The sequence below is a fragment of the Aptenodytes forsteri genome, unplaced genomic scaffold (assembly GCF_000699145.1).
Source record: "Aptenodytes forsteri isolate BGI_AS27 unplaced genomic scaffold, ASM69914v1 Scaffold160, whole genome shotgun sequence".
Taxonomy (NCBI): Eukaryota; Metazoa; Chordata; class Aves; order Sphenisciformes; family Spheniscidae; genus Aptenodytes; species Aptenodytes forsteri.
In genome coordinates this window covers 135,118-156,545 of record NW_008794882.1, presented here as the reverse complement: position 1 = coordinate 156,545, position 21,428 = coordinate 135,118, and the positions used below count along the sequence as shown (strand labels likewise).

The 21,428-nt window shown below is 44.2% G+C and overlaps 1 protein-coding gene across 5 annotated transcripts in view; it reads left to right on the top strand.

The window, feature by feature from the left end:
• SCRIB (scribbled planar cell polarity protein) overlaps positions 1–21,428 on the top strand; it is a 98,633-nt gene that overhangs the window by 72,790 nt on the left and 4,415 nt on the right. The window contains exons 34-45 of one of the 5 annotated variants that reach the window (XM_019470858.1): positions 1,018–1,125; positions 4,448–4,495; positions 4,728–4,893; positions 7,789–7,957; positions 9,545–9,634; positions 9,945–10,133; positions 14,656–14,820; positions 15,500–15,639; positions 16,040–16,077; positions 16,913–16,987; positions 19,719–19,770; positions 19,917–19,951. In XM_019470858.1, the coding sequence (XP_019326403.1) occupies positions 1,018–1,125; positions 4,448–4,495; positions 4,728–4,893; positions 7,789–7,957; positions 9,545–9,634; positions 9,945–10,133; positions 14,656–14,820; positions 15,500–15,639; positions 16,040–16,077; positions 16,913–16,987; positions 19,719–19,770; positions 19,917–19,921 (1,245 nt within the window). In that variant the 3' untranslated portion in view covers positions 19,922–19,951. The remainder of the gene's footprint in view (positions 1–1,017; positions 1,126–4,447; positions 4,496–4,727; positions 4,894–7,788; positions 7,958–9,544; positions 9,635–9,944; positions 10,134–14,655; positions 14,821–15,499; positions 15,640–16,039; positions 16,078–16,912; positions 16,988–19,718; positions 19,771–19,916; positions 19,952–21,428) is intronic. The other 4 variants (XM_019470856.1, XM_019470859.1, XM_019470857.1 and 1 more) reach the window with 4 other exon arrangements.

The window sequence follows — 21,428 nt, the reverse complement described above, 5'->3', positions numbered from 1 at the left end:
TCATCAAACAACATAATTTAGCCTCAGTCCAGGACAAAGAAAAACGACAAACACCTGAAACTGAGTTAGTGCAGCTAGAGGGATTGAAGGAATGAAGCAGTTAAAGGGGATTTGCTCTCTAGTGGAAAGGAAGGTGGTGGTGTCATTTCCCCCCTACTCCCATTCATTTCTGTGATGCTTTGAGCAGGTCATCCCAACTCTTCTTCCCTGAATGTGATAGGAGGGGTCACGGGGAAGACAGGTGAGGAAAAGACCAGCAAAGACAAGTGACAAGCAGTAGGAGGGTCCTCTTGGACCTTATCAGGTGTTTCTGAGTAAGTAGAATTCTGTGAAGGGAAAATTTGAGATCAAAGGCAAGTCTTCTCCAGACTATAGATCCCTCAATGGGTTGCAACTCTGGTTTAGGAGACTGTGACCATTACCCTTGAAGTACGTAGAAGTACACACTGGTCGTTTTATAAACAGAAGTACAATAACCACTGCAAAAAACAAATGAGACTAATAGATCCCTTCCCATGAAGAAGGCTCCTTTAGTCAGAAATGCCAGATAAGGCCAGGACTTATCTTTAATTTTCTAATAAATAAATGTGGCTTGTTCAGTCCTAAGTAGGGGTAAGACTCAACTGTATAGCTGTCTTATTCCAGGCCCAAAAGCCCCCTGATTCAAGTAGGCACATGCTAGTTGAATTGGGTGGAAATCCTTAAGGACTGTGACAGCAATATGGCCCCTTGGCCAAGAGATCAGTCACAAAATTCTGGTCAAGTCAGTGAGGATCTGTACTACCAGAAGTATCATTCCTCCACCGTCCAAGAAATAAAACGGGGCTGTGATACATGTGCTGCTATATATAGCATGTATACAATACACTGCTCATGTTTCTGCCCAAGGCTGCAGGAGCTGTCCCTTATATATTCCACTCTTCAGGCTTTGCAGGCTGAGTTGTGCTGTGTTTCCCCCATGTTTGGTTTTTTTATAACATCTGTGGTTATCTTTACCTTCTGTCTTCGTCCCTGCAGCAAAAGCCGCCTTCACCACCATCTCCTGACGAGATCCCCATCAATGTCAAGCAAGCATACAAGACCTTTGCAGCAGTGCCCTTGTCACACCCTCTGCTTGAGACACAGGTAACTAGTGCTGGCTGGGGGGGATGTTACACAAACAGTGGTACAAACAGAAGATGGAGCATTGCAGGTGAGCAAGGGAAGTGTGAGAATAGGAAGGAGGTAGTGATTTGTTTCCTCCAAAGAAAGCTGTCGTGAAGGAGGGCCATGTTGAGGACCCCTTGGAAGCTGGAGTCTATTCATGTTGCGGACGGTCACCCTGCAGAGTCCTGTCCATAAACATATCAAGTCCTGAAAGCTCATTGAATTTCATGTCACTGTTATTCTCCCCAGACATTAGGATGCTGTTGTATAACCATGCTGTTCTGATACAAAGAAACTCACTGAACTTCCAGAGTCCAGGGCCAGGCTAAACCATTTCTGAGGAATTTTGTTATTAGATTTTGATCTTCAACTTAATTGGAACTATTCCTTCTCCCCTCCATGTATTTGAAGCATGGAACCATTCAGGCTAGAATGGTTCCAGATGAGGTGTCTGGAGGTCATCTGCCTCGGTCCTCCATGCAAAACAGGGCAACCTTTGAAGTTGTATGAGGTTGCTCAGGCCCAGTCCACTTGAGTTCTGAATTCCCAAAAATGGAGATTTGGAGGTCACTGTGGGGAATCTCTTCCAGTGTATGACCATCTCTGCTGTGAAGAGTTTTTTTCTAATGTTTTATCAGAATTTCTTTTACCGCACCTTGTGTCTGTGCCTCTCATCCTTTTGCTGTGCACTTTTGAGAAGTCTGACCTTGTGCTCTGTAACCCTCCTCTAGGAAGTTGAATACAGGAATTAGATCCCCCTCTCCTGAGCCTCCACTTTTCTAGGCTGAACAAGCACAGCCTTCTGAGCCTGTTCTCAAATGTCATGTCCTGCAGGCCCTAAATCATTTTGATGGTCTTCCACTTGACATGCTGCAGTTTGTTACTGGCATTCTTGTACTGGGGAGCCCCAAACTAGGCACACTGCTCTTGTAAGTGCTGAATAGAGAGGAAGGATTGCTTCTTTGGACCAGGGCACTCCAGCAGCCCAGTATGTGGCCAGCTCTTACTCTGCAAAGGCATGGTCCTGACCTATGTTCAGTGTGCTGTTGAGGCATCACCCATGCTGTCTTCCCTGCCTGTCCTTCCTGAAAAGCTTGTATCCATGCATGGCAGCACTCCAGTTATGCAAGATCTCTGGAGCCGTCAGTTTATAGACAATAATACTGTCACTTCATTTACTAAACTAAAGAAGCAAAACACTGTCCCCTTTGATACCTCATTTGGAAAGACCCTCTGTTCTCTTAATCGTCTTACTGCTTTCCTTTTTGCCTGTTCCTATCTGAATTCTTGCTGGCACATCTTTGATGCAAATGAGATACCCTATTTTACCGATTTCTTTCTACTGTGGTATTGTTTGTTTATTTCATTCTTTTTCTTTCTTTTTTTTTTTTTTCTTTCTTTCTGAATCTTAATTGACAATACCTTTCCTTACATGTCAATAGATCATGCTCACCTTTTTCATAATCATGCTATATTGGGAGCTATGGCTATTCTGCAGTGACTTGTGACAGCAACTTTGAGAAGCTAATCCTGTCCTCCCACTGTCTCCCTTGTCCTGCACTGGCCTCATATTGATCTGGTTTGGTAAATTAATATGGGTCACAAGTCTTTCTTTACTGTTGGTAGGGTTGATTTTTGGCCATTTTAGCTTTATAGACTGATTTACACGGAGTTAGATGACTGTCAGTAGAAGCTCAGGGAAAATGTTAGCTAAGCCCAGGATGAAAAGGAAGTAGAACTTGTCTCTGTTGTCATTCTTGACCCACCGGATGACCTAAGTTCATGAGTCAGATTGTATCTTGTACACAGATGATTTCTCCAGCTTCATAGTCTCTAGCTGATGTATCGTGGTTTAAGAAACAATTAGTGATCCTGAAGTAGATCATCTTGTATTTTGCACTATTAAATTAAATTATTCTCATCCTCCTCAAATCATCCTGTCATTCCAGGATGATATTCCAAATTATTTTGAATTTTGACAATGCTTGTCCCCATTCAGTGGAGTGGGATGAATGAAATAATTTGCAGAGGTCTCAGAAAACTCTACGTTTCTGTGAATCTGTATTCTGGTCTTTGCCATTCACAAATTTTATTCACACCTTCCTGGTTTTTGAGTCAAATTTGGCAATGAAAATGTTAAGCAAGGTTGGTCACAAAACTGATCTTTGAAGTCTCAGACAAATCTATGCAGTTCCTTTGTTTCAAAAATTATTTATATTATCAAAGGAGGGTATTAGATTAATCTTCATTGCACCTGTTCCATTTTAATCTTTTCTATTTATTTTTAATTATATTCATCTGTGAATATTTGTCCTGTTGAAATTGAACAGACTGATAGCTCTGCTGCTCAAATTATTTTTGCCTGCTTCTTGATTTTTAAGAATGTTAGCTATTGTTTAGACATGAACTGCCACCCAATGAAACAAGTCAATTAAAAATCCATGCTTGTCAGACTTGCAGTTTCATAAGTCATTTCATTCAGAATTGTTGAACAGGGATTATCTTGTCCCTGCAGGTGAGTGTATTGAGCTCCTAGGTTTTCTTCTGTGTTAGCAGCAATAATTTCTATTTCCAGACATTTGCTTCTTAGCTAGAAGCTTTTTTTTTATTTTTTTTTTTCTTCCCTTCTCTGTTGTTGTGCTCCTTATTTATACAAAATTTAAACTTTCTGTTAGTTTTTGGAGTGCATTTGAATGAAGTTGAAGGTAGTCTACTTGCTCTCTTCTTGTGGTTCCTTTTCATTTGTATAATTAAAAAACTTTCATATTTTGAATAACTTTTTGGCAGTTCTCATCTTACCCTTACTGATTTCTGGTTCACAGATGGATTTTGTGGATCAATTTCTTCTTCTGCCCCCTGTAGTTCTACTCAATATTCTCTTATTTATTCTGGTAAATACGGATTTCTTTCTTTCCTGACGGTGTTTCCATTTCTTAGAAGTAAATTTTCAATAGTTGCGTCTTTGATTTAAAGAAAGTCTCAGCCTCCTCCATCTTAAGCTAAGCTCTCTGCTCCTGTTCTTCACCTATTTCCCCATGTTTTTCAGTTTCTGCCCTTTTAAAAGTTGTCACCATCTGTTTCTGTTTAGCCCTCAATTTAACGTAAGTCCTTATTACTCACAATTGCTAAGCCTAAAGTGGCATTGTCTTATGTTAATTCTGGGACTGTTTTGTGAACCAGTCCACCAGCTAATGTCCGGGACTGCTGCTGTTTATGTGGCATTGGTGACACTTGGCTGGAGGGCAGGAGTGGTGGTAGAAAACTTTCTTTTTAGAACGTGCATGTTTCTCTGTATTCTTAGGAATTGCCTGGTCAGACCAGCACAGAGAATCCCAAAACTGCCCTGGAGGTGAGTTCTGGTGGCTGGAGCTGGAAGTAGGATGGGGACTCACAAAGGATTCAGGCTTTTGGGGCTGTGGATGTGGAGACAGGATCAGTGTGGGTACTGTGGGATGGGAGGAGGAAGGGGGTGTGGAGCATGTGGCTGGGGTGGGCAGGTGCGGGGCATGCGCTGGGGGCAATGTGGGGAGGGACGTTTGGCTTGGTTGCTCTGTGGGCAGTGCCGGGTGTGGCTCTTGCAGGTGGCCACGCACAGCCCCAGTGGACTGCACAGCCCTGAGCAGAGATCCTTCCGCGAGAGGCAGAAGTATTTCGAAATTGAGGTGAAGCAACAGCAGATGGATAAGCCTCCCAAGCGTGTCTCCTTGGTAGGAGAGGATGACCTGAAGAAAATGAAAGAGGAGGAAGGTATGTTGGAATCTGTGCAAGGAAATTTGGCCTGTTAAGTGAATCCTTTCTCCATGGGAAGCATGAGAGAGCACACACACCAGAAATCCAGCACTTCCAAAAGCCTATGGGTGGTTATTCATAAGGCCTGGTAATAGCTTGAAGTAAGTGAATGTTAAGGAGTTTTGTGGATGCTCCACTGTTACTATGTGGACTGGTGGAAGTGCTGTGGTGTCAGGGTTTCCTGTAGTTGGTAAACACTTCAATAAAATTTTAAAAAGCTACTACAAATGATGATGATTCTTTGTAAGCTGCCCAGGCTGATATGCAGCAACATGGGGTTGCCCATGGCATCCTTACATAATATCCTACAGCAGAGCTTTTATTGCTCAGTATGCTGCTCTGATTTTGCACAGGGCTTGCAACAGGAGGGAAAATTACTGCTGTAGTTTTTGATGTAGTTTCCTCCTGCTTGAGACTTGTTTTAAAAGGTGATGAGGAATGATGTTAAGCGGAAAAAAGGGCTTCTGCTGAAATCCTGTCCTGTTCCATAAGAAAATACAGCTGGAATTGGACTCCTGGGTTTGGGAGCTGTGACTCTGTTGCTTGCAAAGATTATCGTAGAATTTCTTTTGTAAATTGTTGGGTTTTGGTTTTGAGCTTGTTTTTTTTTCTTCATTTTATAAATACCTAGTCTTCTCTTTCCCACCTTCCCTCTATATTCCTGTTCAGGGGCTGTTTGTGAATTTGTCCAGAGCATTAGAAACCTTCTCTTTTTTATTTAGTAGTTCATTTTCACTTAGTAGTTCAGGAACATGAATACATTTTAAGACAAGTGTAAGCTCATAAAAGGTAGAAAGGAAGGTAAGACAAAGAAATTGCAACTTGTCATTTCGGGTTTCTTCAATGCGATGTGGCCAAAAGAATCACAGGTCCAACATAAGAAGTTATCTGGGTATGTCAGACTCTTACTGTTGGCTAGAAGAGAGATGTAGGAGACTCAAAGATCAAGATATAAAGTATGGAAGGAGAAACTGTAGAGTAATGACGAGTTTCAGGCTTGCATTTCAGCTTGTTTGGAGATTTGTTAAGCAGGGTAGATGAGGAGAAACATCACCTCTAATCAGGATATCTCTGAGTACTAGAATTAAAAAAAAATACAATAAAAAAAAAATCCCTCTGGGGAAGAGAGATCCCATGGTGAAGATTGTCCAGACAATAAATTAAGTTTTAGCTTACTCAGGATGAAACATCCTAATCAAATATCTCAAAGTGTTAAGTTACATCCTCTGGATCTTTGCAACTCCAGCATTTACACAAAGATTTCTGCTGCTTTGGGCTACCACTGCTAGCAAACTGCAGCATTAGAAATTTCAGCATATGGGCACACCTGCTTGCACAAGTGTTCTGTTTGCATTTGTTTATTTTAAAAACATTTAATAAAAGAGGCGAAGCAGCGTTATTACTTTGCAGCTATGCTAGACAGGTCAGACTAGAATAGAATGTTTCAACTGGAAGGGTCCTACAACAATCATCTAGTCCAACTGCCTGACCGCTTCAGGGCTGACCAAAGGTTAAAACATATTGTTAAGGACATTGTCCAAATGCCTCTTAAACACTCACAGGCATGGGACATCGACCACCTCTCTAGGAAGCCTGTTCCAGTGTTTGACCACCCTGTTGGTAAAGAAATGTTTCCTAATGTCAAGTCTGAACCTTCCCTGATGCAGCTTTGAACCATTTCCAGGCATACTGTCCCTGGATCCCAGGGAGAAGAGATCAGCACCTCCCTTTCTACGTCCCCTCCTCAGGAAGAGGTCACCCCTCAGCCTCCTTTTCTCCAAACTAGACAAACCCAGAGTTCTTAGTTGCTCCTCATAGGACATGCCTTCCAGCCCTGTCACCAGCTTTGTTGCCCTCCTCTGGACACATTTGAGTACCTTCACATCCTTCTTAAATGGTGGGGCCTAGATCTGCACACAGTACTCAGGGTGAGGCTGCACCAATGCTGAATACAGCAGGATAATCCCCTCTTTTGACCGGCCGGTTATACTGTATTTGATTCACCCCAGGATGTGGTTTGCCCTCTTGGCTGCCAGGGCACACTGCTGACTCCTGTTGAGCCTGCTGCCAACCAGCACCTCCAGATCCCTTTCTGCAGGGCTGCTCTCCAGCCACTCCTCTCCCAGTTTGTACTTGTGCCTGGCATTACCCTGTCCCACGTGCAGAACCTGCGTCAACAGCACCTCCCAGTTTAGTATCATCAGCAAACTTGCTAATGGTGCATTCAGCTCCTGCATCCAGATCACTGATAAAAATATCGAACAGAACTGGCCCTAGAATTGAGCCCTGAGGAACACCGCTCGTGACTGGTCGCCTGCAGAATAGCTGCCTGCAGAGAGCCTGCTCTCTGGCCCCTTTTGTCCCTGATCCTTTTGTGACCTGTATGTCTGACTGCCTAATGGTTCCCCTGGTCCACTGCCATGTGTGGAGGCCGGTCACCAGCACTCCAGGCTTTGATCCCTCCAGGAGGTGAGTGGGAAGATCGGACTCAACGTGTGTATGCAGATTCCTAGGGCTGTCCACTCTGGGGAAGGGGGCAGAAGAGTCTGCACACAACTTCCAGTTTGAGGATGAGTACACTCAAATGATGAACTGTTGGAAATCTGTTCTATAGAGTGTCCAGAAATGGAAGTTTAGTGAATAAGGAAGGAGGGACTGAGAGAATGGTGTAGAGTTTGTTACATCTGAAGCATTAGTGGAGTGGAGGAGAAACAAAGGCATCCATGGAGAGGGTATGGACTTAAAACAGCACAAACGTGCAGGGATGATGAGCATAAGGACCTGCCCAGGGGTTGCATCCTTGTGGGGGTTTAGCAAGTGCTTTCTGGTGTGAGTCTGTCTTTATTTTGGCAGCTCGAAAACTGCAGCAGAAACGTACCCTTCTGTTGGAGGAAGAGGCAGAAGAGGATGAGATGGTAAAACAGGTGCCTGAGATGAGCATGCAGTCCAGTGTCATCATTGAAGGAGTTGAGTACAAGATTGAGAGACTAAATGGAAGGAGCATCCAGGCTCCAGCAACTCGGTAAGACAAGACTGCTAGCTCAGTACCACCCACATGTGTCAGAGGCGTCAGTATCAATAATTTTCAGGGAAGAGGGCTGGGCAGTATTTCTTCTTCAGCATAGAAATGGGCAGGTTTTTCCAGCTCTTTCTTTTCAGAAGAATAGCTCATTCAGCTGTGCACTTGGGTATGTAGAGATGTTGATTTTTAGAGATAGCTAATTCAGGATAAGCCCTGATGCTGAACCTAGGTTTGGAGTTTTTAGGCTTTTGTTTCCTGGTTCTCCTGGACTTGTCCTCCAGGTTGCCTTGATGTTGTTTTTCTAATTCTTGGGCATAGAACTGGGGAATGAGAAAAGGCTTCTCATAAGACTTCAGATAAAAATAAGGTTGCACTAGAATAAAGCTGAAGCTGTCCTTACTGACTCTCTCTTCTGAGTCTTTGGTACATTCTTCTCTTCACAAACACTTTTATTGTCAGTCTTACAGTGGCTGAAAACACTCACCCTGTCATTTTGAATCTCATTTCTCTCCATTGTTTCTGTCCAGTGTCTGTTGAGGAACTTCTCACATAATGAATGCACTGAGACCTTCCACCTCCTGTCCTGACAGGGTAACTCTAAGGAAGGACAGCAGCCAAATGCAAACCAGCTTCTTGGTTTGATGTGAAGGCCTACTTATCCCTACTGTTTTCCTATTGAAATGTGGGAGGTTAGAGAACAATAAGGCAGGATCCATCAGATGACTTTCGGTTGCTTATTATTTATGCTTGAACAAAGGCAAGGCAGTGAAATAGACTGAATTTGTGTTTCTTGAAATATTTTTTGTCATGCTAGAACAGAAACTGAAATTTAATCAAAATAAACTTGAGCAGTAAAAATAAGAGCTCAGAGTCATGATAAACTTTCTCACTGCCAACTGAGCCACAGTAACTGTGTGCATGTTCTTAACCTGTGGAAAACAGGCTTGTGTGACCTCCTTTCATTACCGATCAAACTGAGTAGTATCTGCATGTGCACAACTTAAGAGTGCAGATGGTAACTACAACTCAGCTGATCTGAAGTTTGCAGTAATTTGGTTATGAGCATAAAGCCTCAGTGTGTCAAGCAGTTGTGCATAGAGTGGCTACATTGAGAATCACTGTTCTGAGACCACTCAGGATTCATCCCTCGCCCAGATGTGCATTCACTTACAACCCAGGAGGGTCATCCTTTTTGAACATTCATCCATATCTGACATCAGCAAAGGAAAAAGCTGGAAGCAGCCAGGCTGCCCATCACGTAATGGCAGCTGGAAAGAGCCAGGCTAGAACTATGCAAGAACTTGTCAGCAAACACGGTGCATTGCATTTGAAGAGTGTGTGTGTGTGTTAGTGGATGGTTGACTTCTAAATGAAGAAAATGAGTTCTGATGTTAGAGAGCGTGAACATTTATGAAATCGACAAGGAAATGCTTGCAGCCATGAAGAAGGAGCTGTTGAGCAAAATCATTAAGGGTTGTGTCTTCAAACTGAACTAGTTACTGCTTTCTGGGCCTTGGATCTGTTCCAAACCTTTCTCAGGTATGCCAGCCTGTGGTACTGTCAGCTGACATGCTTGTTTTGCTCTAGGCCCTCTGAGGTCAATGAGAACAGCAGCTCACAGAGGAATTCACTGGAAGAGGGAATCAAGCCTGAGCAGAGAACCAACTCTATGTCTGGGTAAGTGGATCAGCAGTGTCCTTTGCCTAGGAGCTGCCAGATGATGGTGCAGATGGTGCCTCCTTTTTAGCAGACATAGGGTGTAAAAGGAAGGATTTTGTGGAGAAAGGGAAACTGTGATCGGAACCAACTTCTTAAGAGAAACTCACCTCTGTTATGTGTCCTTCCATCTCCCAAGGTGATGTCCTTGGATGTGGTAGTAAACAGTTGATTGGGGGTGTCAGTCATCACCTTTTATCTTGAAAACAGGCAGATAAGAGTTGTGGTGGACCAGGACAGCCTACCTCTCACTATTGCTCTCTCTGCCCAGGTTGAGTCCATTATATTTTGGAGCAGGGGATCCAGTGGCACCTGTGCGGACAGCCAAAGCTGAACGGCGGCACCAGGAGCGATTGCGAATGCAGAGTCCTGAGCTTCTGAGTGGTCAAGAGAAGGAGCTTTCTCCAGCAGAACGTCGTGCCCTGGAGGCAGAGAAACGAGCAATGTGGAGGGCAGCACGGTGAGACAGAAGAACCTTCACTGTTCTCTTCACTAGGCTAGTTCAGGAAAAGGGGACCTGCTCCATGTCTTTTGGATTACATGGTATTAAAAACAGGGAATAAACAAGCCTTCCTAAGTAAGATGTTAGGGGAAGTTATATAGTATCTGTTCAAACAGTGCAAAGCACCCACCGCTTGGCTGAGCTCATCTGCTTCTGACAGCCTCATGGGTGAGATGTCTCTTATATTTCAACAGTGCTTGCACAATCATGAAGACAGTGGAGTTTTGTAAAAAAACATAACTTAAACACCTTTATGTGATGGTGAATGTATTCCTTCCCTCTCAGCACAGAGCTTCCCACCTCCTTTGTAAAACATGAAAAAGGTGATATTTGTTGAAGCTGCAAGGTGACATATTCAAAATGAAAAATGGAAAGAGCATTTCATATACCCAGTGTTGCTAGACTGAAAAACTTGCTGAAGCCAAGAAATTAGCAAGACGAGGGCATTCTTATCCACACAAGCTATGTCATCAGCTATGAAAGAGTGATTAAAAATTGTTTTGGAAGAAAGAGAACTTTCTAGCTCAGAACTTAAGACTTGAAGCTAGTCCAGGCATTTACTGTGTCATATAATTCCTTTCAAAAATTAGTCAAGCTGCTTCTATAACTAATTATAGTTTTCTTCCTATAATGTTCTGTAGGAGGCATTCAAAGAACAATCCGAAATAGTCTCTTTTGGGGTTTGAATGAAAGCTTTTAGAGGAACAGGGCTGCTAGTGACTCATCCTTGCCAGCCTGCCAGATAAGACGCTGGAGGGTTTACTGTGAGTTGTGATATCACTTGGCAATTCCAGTGTTTGTGCTTAGACATGGATGATAATGGTGCTGTCGTCTTCTGGGGAGGCTCTGAGGATGAAGAAATATATAGTGGAATCCTCAGTGAGAGCTGGCTAATTATCTAGGGCTTTGAGGGTACAAAGCTTCCCATTGTTACTTGATCATGTAACAGATCTGCTTGTGATTTATTTAGAGCTGGACTAATATTCCTAGTACCAGGGCTTTTGCCCTTCAAGAAAAATTTTCTTGATATCCTCCAACTCTTTGCTTTGGATGAGTCCTTTGCCCGGTCTGTCTCAGCTGGAAATTTTTTTCTGAAGTACTGCCTTAGTTTCACTGCGCTGCCCCATAATGTTAGAAAGCTGAACAGGTTACTGGAAAGCCTGTTTGTTATATGGAGCCTTGATTTGGAAGAGATTGATTTCTGTCATCTTGTAAGCATGTTTGTTAGACCTTTGAAGCTGTCCCTGCTTTGAGCAGCTTTTGGATCACATGACCTCCAGAGGTCCCTTCCAACTGGAATTACTCTGTGAGTGTATACTTAGTAATCTCTCCTTCCCCGGCTCCCCACTAATGGGGATGCCTGCATACAGGCACAGTGATGAGTCAGGATGTCAACAGTGTGCTCTGGCAGGATTGTTTCCACCCTGTGATATTGTTTCGTGCTCCAAATACTGTGGGATTCTGTCTGCTGCTCTGATTTGCTGAATGTTCTGCTGTATTTGGCATCTCACGCCTGTTCTAGTTGATGCTGTTCCCATGGTTTCTGTGTCACAACTTTTCAGGTGGCATCACTTGCAAATGGAAGTTCTGTATTTTCACATTAAGCCAGGAACAACCCTTTTACAAAAATACAAGTGGAAGAGAATTTGTAAACAGTGCCTACCAACACAGACCCATTGCCCTTGTGTTATAGGGCTAGAAGCTGCATAGGTGTTGTGGAGCCAAGTGTGCGCTTACAAACCTACAGTTCAGAAGAGGCTGGCTGGGACTGAGATGACCAGATCCCAATTCTTGCTCTGGCATATACTTCCTTATGATGTTGGACGGATCACCGAGTCCCTCTGTACTGCAGATGCACAGAGAGAGGACTCTAATAGCACTTCTCTGTCTCACAGGAAGGCTATGAGTGTTGAATACATTAAAAATTGACTATCAGTATGATGCTGTGTAATAAGCACCACAGTGTCATCAGGAGTAGGCACGTTGCACAGAGTTGCTGCTCAGTCTTTGCACCTAAAAAAAAAAAGAGCTCCACTGTTGTATTTGATCCAACAAAACAGAAGTTGTCTGTCAGGCTTCTCCTCCTGAAAATCAACATGACTGTGCTTGGAGAGCCGGTAGAGACTGATCTGTCATTCCTTCCCAATTAGATACACAGGATTTTCTCCCCCTCATGCTTCCACTTCCCATGCATATTTCCTCATACGATGGGGCAGGCTTTATGAGGTAATGTCAGCTCTAATTCCTCCTAAGCCTAAGCATTAACATATCCAAGGAATGCTGTAATAAAAGCTTTGTTTAAGATGGGTGTAGAAAGGAGAAACATGACATTGCCTGCTCAAACCTTTGAAAGCAAAGCCATTACAAGGACATTGCTCATGTCACAGAATGTGCACCACTTGCCTCAGGACTCTCTGGTCTTCCATGAACTTGTTGCTGTTGTCAGCAGATAAATCTGAAAAATGCTGGGTGGGGAGGGCGGCAGGGTTTTTTTAGGTGATCACATGATTTGCTCCTGTAACATTACTGTACATCTGACTATGCTTCTGGGTTAGCTAGGATTTTGTTGACATTGCTTAGGGCACAGTAAAAGTTCTACAATACACTGTAGAAGGGTTAGTGAGTGTTGAGTATAGTGGTTTTGTCCACTATGAGCAGGAGAGAGATCCCTGCATTCCAAACCTTCAGTCTCTTCTCTTCTAAGCGTGTTTTGTTCATGGAAAATGAACTAGTGAAGGGAGAGCCTTTTAGAGGTAAGAATACATGACAAGGAGAAGCTACTTGCAGCTGTCTTGCTTTTCAGTTATCAGATCCAGTGTTAATGTTGTTAAGTTCTGCAGACCAGGTCCTCAGCTCCACTTTGCTTCTGATACCAAGGTGTAGCTTTTTATTCAGTTCTTAGAGAAGTGCCTGGCTGATTCCTTGGGTAGGGTTAAGGCCTTGCTTATTTTGGCATTGGCAGGAATCAGTCAGTCACCATAATATGCTCCTTTTTATAAGGCAAGGATAGACTGTTCCCTGCTACCACTGATCTCCCAGGATGATCTGGTCTTCTTAGGATCCCTCTTCTATAACTGCTAGAGCAGGCACAGTGACATGATAACAGCCAGGGCTCAGGTCTTATTTCCAGAGGCCCCCAGGCAGCACTACATGTGCTGTGTGGGAGGGAGGACTGTATTGCCCTGCACATGGTGCTGCAGCCTCACTAACCTGTTTTTTCTTTAAGTGCATGCCACTGATTTTATTACTTTCTTTCTAATCTTCTATCTTCTGCTTCTTTCCAGTTCTCTGGTCTGTGTGCTGTCACTTGTGACCCCATCAGTTTGCACCTTCTTGGGCTTTCCTTTTTCTCCCTGTGTCATCAGTGCTCTTCCAGGACATGTGATGCGCCCCCCCTTCCCCCCCCACCCACCCAGCACACACCCCTGTGCTCTCTTGGGACAAACACACTGGGACCCATGCTACATAAGTGTTCTGGGCACACACAGCCGCTGGCGTTCATGCCATAGGAAGAGTGTGATTAAGAAGGTACAGGCACATATCGAGGGAGGCAGGTTTCCAGCAAGGGCTATATGCATCTTGGCAGTTTTCCTACCATGCACATGCTATTTTATGGATGCACTCACCTCTTCAATTGCATGTGTTCCAAGGCCTGTGGCAAATAGACCTTTTGTAATGTGCTTGTCCATTCTGCTTCCCCTTTTCTCGTGGTCAAACAAAGGTGCATGCTAACAGGTGGTCAGATATATGTATGCAAATCTACACTAAGAGACTATCAACTGTGTGCCCGCACACTCACTCATGCCCTGTATTCCCTCAGTCTGCTACACACATACCCACTTCTTTGTAACTACCTCCTGGGCCTTTTCCATTGGTCTGCTGGGTGTTTCTAGTCCTCTCCTAGCCCGTGAGGAGGGCAGTCTCTAGATGCTGAGGCTCTGAAGGCTAATGCTTCTGGGCACATCATCCCAGATTGCCCTCTGGAGGTTCCTGCTTCTTCTGCAGCAGTTGGTATTGGACAGGATCAGATATAGGAGCCTGTTTTAATCAAGGCTACCCCTATATCAGACCCATATTTCTCCTTGCCAGGGTATGTTCCTGTATCTGTTTCTTTCCCTGCGCTTGTCTGCTGCAATGTTCATCACCATCATCTCCTCTTCCTCCTCTTCCTCCTCTTCCTCCTCTTCCTCCTCTTCCTCCTCTTCCTCCTCTTCCTCCTCTTCCTCCTCTTCCTCCTCTTCCTCCTCTTCCTCCTCTTCCTCCTCTTCCTCCTCTTCCTCCTCTTCCTCCTCTTCCTCCTCTTCCTCCTCTTCCTCCTCTTCCTCCTCTTCCTCCTCTTCCTCCTCTTCCTCCTCCTCCTCCTCTTCCTCCTCTTCCTCCTCTTCCTCCTCTTCCTCCTCTTCCTCCTCCTCCTCCTCTTCCTCCTCCTCCTCCTCTTCCTCCTCCTCCTCCTCTTCCTCCTCCTCCTCCTCCTCCTCAGATCCTCAGCTCTTGAAGACAGTATTAAACAGTACGAGCAGGATCTGGCCAGGAAGCTGTACCAGTCCCGACAGTGGGCACCTGCTCCCGGGGCCAGGCCAGCTCAGATGTCTAGTCCAATGCAGAGTCACGCCTCAAGAATCCCTGGGTCAGGAAGCCAATCCAGGTGTGCACAGCCCCCTCCCTGCCAGCTGCATGCTCAACAGTCCTGTCTGTATCCCTACATCCTAACGCAGTGCTCCCAGCTGTGGCCTGCTAGGGGTAGGGAGAAAATTTTAGTGGTTGCTGGTGTTCATTTCCCTGAGGTCCCACAGACTACCGGCAGTTGTCTCAATGAGAATGAAGGGGGATGCTGGGTCTGTTTGATTGGGAGAAGAGAGCAGACATTTCTGAGGGCTGAGCCCACTTTTTCTTAGTTATTTCATAATCTCCTGATGGCTGAAGAGGGTTAAGATGCAACACACTGAGAACACAGAGGAGAGTAAAGCCCTGAGAATTAATCCTACTCATTTGAGCCCCTGCAGTTCCTTTCCCAGCTTGGGTTGCTCTCCCATCGTATATGGCACCTCTGGGAAGGCCTGCAGCTTCTCAGTGCGTTGATGCTTAGCTCTAGGCTCTGTCTGTTCAACACATATGATGGCATGTGTGTTTCAGGATGACAGCAAACCAAGCTGTTCTCCTCTCCTGCTTTGAAAGTCTGTCTGCCTCAGGGAACCAAGGGTCCTTAATGCCACCTTTCTGCACTCAGCCTGTTGACCGTGGTGCTAGGTGCAGAAGGAGGCATTATCTCTTATCAAGAAGGCAATGTCTGATGTCTTTTTCTCCCTCCCTCATTTCTGAGGCAGGATGAAATCCCTTGAACAGGATGCTCTTAAAGCCCAAATGGTTATTGCCAAGTCCAAGGAGGGGAAAAAACGCAGCACACTGGAGCAGCTGGCAGAGTCACCTTCACCTGTTCCTACCCCATCACCAACACCACTGGAAGGTACTGTATAGCTATCTCTATCTCTGAGAAAAAAAGTTAATGCTGCTTTAGCTTAACTTGCTTGAAAGCAGACCTGTTGAAAGCAATTTCCTCCTTCAGCCTAGATTGGAAGGTCCTTTGGGGCATATGACATCTCTCAGCATAGGGGATGGGCCTGATCTATAGAAAACGTGAGAGAACATCTGAGGTATGGTTCCAAGGAACCAGAGCAGAAATAAAACAAGCATCATGACTTTTTAAAAAAACAGGAAAGAGGCATTTGTTCTGAGAAGGCAGTGTCTTTCCTGAGCATAGTCTTTTATCACACTTAAAAGCTGCTAAATGGAAGGGGCAGATTCAGGGAAGTGTTGCACATAATACAGCCATTCACTAAATAGTGCTTTTCTGTCATCTTTTGCAGATTGCAGTCCCAGAAACATCACTTCACCGGGAAGGCTGGTATGACATACTTCTGCTTGCTTTTGTTATCTTGCCTATAATCCTGGGATTTCTCGGTTACCCAGCTTGGGTGTGAACTGTGCATCTGGGCCATGGGATCCCTACTTAAATACTTAAACCAGGTCTGGCTGCATGAATTGTGAAGAGGGCACAGTGGATGGAGCTCTGCCATACCCATTGCTAGAGGCATCCCCCCCTTTTTTACAGCTACGATGTAACATCTGTTTTCTGTTTCCCTGTTTTATTATTTCATCCTTTTCTTGGTTCTTCATCTCTGTGTTCAGAAAGCCTTTCACTTCAGAGACTCTGTCCCCTTGTTTCCTCAACAGCATAAAACTGAGAACTTCAGCCGAAATCAGCATTTTCCTTTTTCTGAGCACTGCATAAATGCAACCAGACATTGTTGCAGAGAATTGTCAAAATTAGTAAGACAGACAAACAGAAGAGTGGGAGCAGCTGCACTGAGAGGGGACCTGGTTTTGCCAACTCTGGATTGAAAACCTGACTGTGCTACAGCTATCAGGAATCTTGCCATGAATTTTCCCATGAAAATAGGTTTCCTACCTAACTTGGTGTGCATGTGCATTTTACTGGAGCACATAATGTTTTCTCTGCAACTTGGAACCCCTGTTCTGACACCAGAACAGCTAATAAGACAATGTCCCAGAGATGCCTCATTTTCAGAGGCTGTATCCAGGGACTCTTCTAACTGAGAATGATGCTCTGCTTCTGCTTTTATCTCTGCATAGATTGCTCAGCTTGCTGCTGGTTTTCTATCCATTTTTCTCCCCTTACTCTCTCTTCTCTGTTTCTTCTCTTTTGCTGTCCCTTCTAGTCCATGTCTGAAAAGAAGTTTGACTACCGGGAATTTGCTGCTATTCCTTCCTCCAAACCTGTTTACGAAATCCAGGTATAAACTGCATGCTGAACCGTCTGTTAGATTGGTTAGGGCTTGATTTGGTGGAAGTGCCTGCACATGAAGTGATGACCTTCAGAGCAGAGGTTGAATGATTTGAGGAAGTCCTCTTCAGAGGCCCTGTCTGTGTGGGATGCAATGACAACCAGCCATGCTGTATAACTGAGGGTTTATTGGAGACTTCAGTCAAGTGGAATTGTGAAAAAGTTGGTCCAGATGGTTTTAAAATTAATGACAAAAGCTTTGCAAATATAAAGCAGCTACATCTTCACCTTAATTGATCCTGAAATATTTTTAAGTTAAAGATGAGAACTAAAAGGGAAGAAAAAACTATAGAAATGATTGCCAACAAATTGCAAATTGGAGCAAATGTTAACTTCAAACTGGAAGGTATCCAGCATCCTGCCCAAGAAGCAGCTGTGGTGACAACTCTCATATGTTGTAACTCTGGTGTAGATGAACTGTGAAGTAATCACGTGGTAAGAGAACACCAAGTTTCGAGGGTGAGCGCCATGGCGAGGTTATTCTCCTTCCTAAATGAACCTAATTTCATTTAAGCTGCTTTGTCATAGAATCACAGAACAGTTGAGGTTGGAAGGGACCTCTGCAGGTCATCTTGTCCAACCCTCCTGCTCAAGCAGGGCCGCCTAGAGCCACTTGCCCCAGGATTGTGAACTGCCTGTCTCTTATTGTCTGGGTTAGTCATTAACTGATTGTGTTTGTGACAGCTGATTTGATTAGATACTGTATGTCTGTAATTTTTTTTTTTTTTTAGGTTTGGGGGTTTTTTTAGTTTTATGTAAAGACAATGAAGCAGATACCTGCAGTTACGTTTGTATTGTGTGTGGAGAGCTAGCAAGTACTGACATGTTGGACTTTAACTTGCTGTCATGACACAAAGATCCCAGGTCCAAGGTGTCATCCCCAAAGCCAGGCTGACTTTAGCAGAGTTGCAGTTTGAGGATTCTCAGGCAATTATTCATTATTTGATGCGTATTCTTGGCTGACTCCTTTCACTGGTGGTATTGCTTAGCCCTTGGTAGTCACTCATCTTTTTCTCTAAGAATCCCTCCCCTTTTGGGGTGTGCACCTGTCCAGGTTCTGTACCAAGTGAGTCAGAGGGCTGGCCACTCAAGCCCCAGTGGCAGCTCTGGATTACCCGAGTTTCCCCAAGCTTCTGCTGAGGCCACAGTGCAGCCCTGGGTCTTCATGCAGCTGAGAAGGTGCCTCCAAAGGAGGCTATACCTCCAAATCATCAGGCAGTTCCTCTGGACCTCTCTCAGCAGTGCAGTAATTAAGAGACTGTATTTTTTCCTGGCCATAGTCGCACAACTATGTCACTTACTTTGGATCAGTGCAGTGCTATTTGATGGGGCTGTGTTCCTCAGCAATGTATGCCAGTCATCACAGCCCCCTGTGCTCTGCTCTCTGCTGTTCATGAAGAGCATGACTTCTACCATACATTTGCTTTATTTCTAAAGCACTAAATGGGCTGAGATCATCTCCCCCTCTTTCCTGCCTCCTCCAATTTTGCTGTTTGCACAAAATAGGCAAGTTTATACGGAAATAAGGGCTTCTTGCACTCTTACAGCTGTGAAAGTTCCCTAATGCTTTCCATATGTGTATAGAGCCACCATCCTTTATCCTACAACTAAAGAAAAATTAAGCTACTCCTCACTTGTGCTCGAGCTGAGCAAGAAGACCCCTAAAAGATAGATTTTGATCAATAGTGGCCCAAACTTTCAGACAAGTTTGGCATTATTAAACTTGCTGAATACTGAGCTCTTCTGAAACCCTATCCCTACATTTGTATAGCTCAGAGAAGTGTTGAGCTCAGTATAAGTATTGTGTACAAACTTAGAAAGAATAGTAGAAGAAACAAGTGCAGCCACTTTTGAAGTAAACAGAATACCTCAACAGAATACTTTGACCTTTCTATCCTTGAAGCACTATATACAGCTAGATTAAATTCTCTATTTCAGTAAAATAAGTAGGGCTTGGGACATTTATGCCTGTCCCCAGCGTAGTGCTGATTTTCAAGCCACATTAACTTCATGACCATGAGCAAAGTTGTTTTCTTGTGGTGTTGTCACTCTGGTCTGATGAGCTACAGACAGCTGTGGTTGTTGGAATGGTCTTAACTTTGTGAAGGCTTTAAAATTAGCAGGAACTGGTGGAGTTTCATGATTATCACTTAGCCATTTCTCCAAAGCTGTCTCTGCCGTCTGTTGGGATGTAACTGCTTCCTATCCCACATCAGTTCTCTATACACACCTGAATATAAAGAAGAAAGTTGATTTTGCATAAGAAGGTAGGCCTGGGAAGAGTGCAGATGCAGAATTAGGATCCAGGACTCTCAAGGAAATGTAGCTCATGTCTTTGCACTCCTCCCATGTTTCTACTCATTTTCAGTAGTCTCTTCGCTTTCTGCCTTTCACGTTGCTTCCTATCCTCTCCTCCCTACACACACAAAGTAGAAGGAGGAGAGCTCTGATGGGCAGACACACACCTCATCCTACAATTCAGGCAATGGGCTACTTGACTTTAGCACAAAGGATCAATGTTGTAATCATGTGCATTCACTGAGGGTCATGCCCCAGCTGCTGTATTACCAGCGCCTTTGAGGACAAAAGGTTCCCTGTAGTGTGTTGGAAGGCTGGAGGTGGGGAATTACCTGGCACTAGTGTTACAGAGGTGGATGCTCATGTCTTTTGTTCTCTTCCAGTCACCTGATGCAGCTGATGACCTCAGATTCACAGATGACAGAAATAACTCAGGTAAGCTCTTGGCCAAAGGAGTCGTCTTTGTACTACTTGCTTCCCACCACGGTTCTAGAGGGTTCCCCTTTGCCTGCTTGTGGAATCAACCCTGAGGACTTCAACTTCATGCTGCTTGAAGCAATGTCCTATTTTGTCTATTCTAGAATGAAACCTCCAAACTCTCCACGTTCAGTTTTGGGTAGGATATTTGCATTGTGCTTTAGTGATGGCTAATTTGCTGAGAATGGTGTGTAACAAGCATGCCTAGTTTTCTTCTGGTTTTGTGTTCTGGAGTAAAGAGTGGTAGTAGAATGTGGGTGGGAAGTTTTGGCCTTTGTCACCTGCTGTAAGTGGATAACGTCCATTGTTCAGGGTCTGCCTTGTGCCCCTTTTGCTAGAGCAAAGAGTCTTGCTGCCTGCAGGGGGCAGCTGCAGATAAATTCATCCTGGTTTGGGTGCTTGAGTACCCAGGTGACTCTCCAAGTCTACACTTGTGGATCTGTGTGCACGGTCACCTAGATAAACAGTAATTAAAGCTTTGACTGCTGTATCTCTTCAGGCTGTCCTAGCTATGGTATGTCTTTCTGTCCCCAACTATAATAGATAGGCTCAGACTATCTCCCGCTTCATTCTAGGTGGCTGCAGTAGTACTGTGGAGCTCAGCAGGGCCTGCCTGCTCCGTAGTAGTACTTCTGTTTCCTTCAGCAGTTGATGCTGGTTTTCTTCTACCTGTTTTGCAGCTATTTTCCCCCCCTTTATTTTACATGAGGAACAGTTTCTCTCTCAATTTTATCTTGGCAAATCTCTCTGAATAAAGGCTGCACTCCAAACAGCTGATCCATGTATGGGCCATTTCCAGAAGGAGGTTCTGCTGCAGAGATACTGAAGAAAAACTTACTTTCCTGAGAACAACATCTGTTCTTCATCCCTTGGAGTAAACCTCTCAACCCTGGGTTACTCTCTTGAGGTAGTCCATTCAGTCAGTGTACATAACTAGGAGGTCACTGAAGGGTCGGGAAATAATCAACAATTGCTTAGGGGCTTCAGACCTCACTATTGCCTGTCATTGGTCTGTTGGACCCTCAAATAGAATAAAAGCCATAAAGAAGAGAGTGTGGTGCTCTATCAAGAGTTTTTTAACCCAGTCCTTAATCCTTAAGTAATCCTTAAGTCACTACTGTATGAGGCTGTGATGTGTGTGAGGCACCAAAAAAATGCAGGTTTTCCAAAATCAGTTTGGAAGGCTAGCAGATGAAGATGCAACTAAGCTCTTCTGGTATGGGACAAAGCTGTCAAGGTTTTTTTACATCCCCCCCCCAATCTCATTCTTCCAGGCCATGTAGCATTCCAGCCAACATATAGATTTTTATTTTTACATAGATTTTGGCAAGTTATAACATCTGAATGAGGAATTTTAAAAAATCCTCCTTTTCTGCATCAGTTCCAGCCTCCTGCTAGCCCTGCTTTTGTCTCTTTTCAGATATCCTTCTCAGAACATGTGGAGAAAATACTTGGAATAAAATATTTCTCTGGGAAAATACGTGAGAATTGGAGTGATTTTTACTTGCATTTTTCTTTACCATAAAAGGAAAAGAAAAGAAAACCAGTTACCAAAGATCAAAGAAGTATATGCTGAACCAGTTCAAAACAACACTATGTGTGTGCATTCTGCCCCC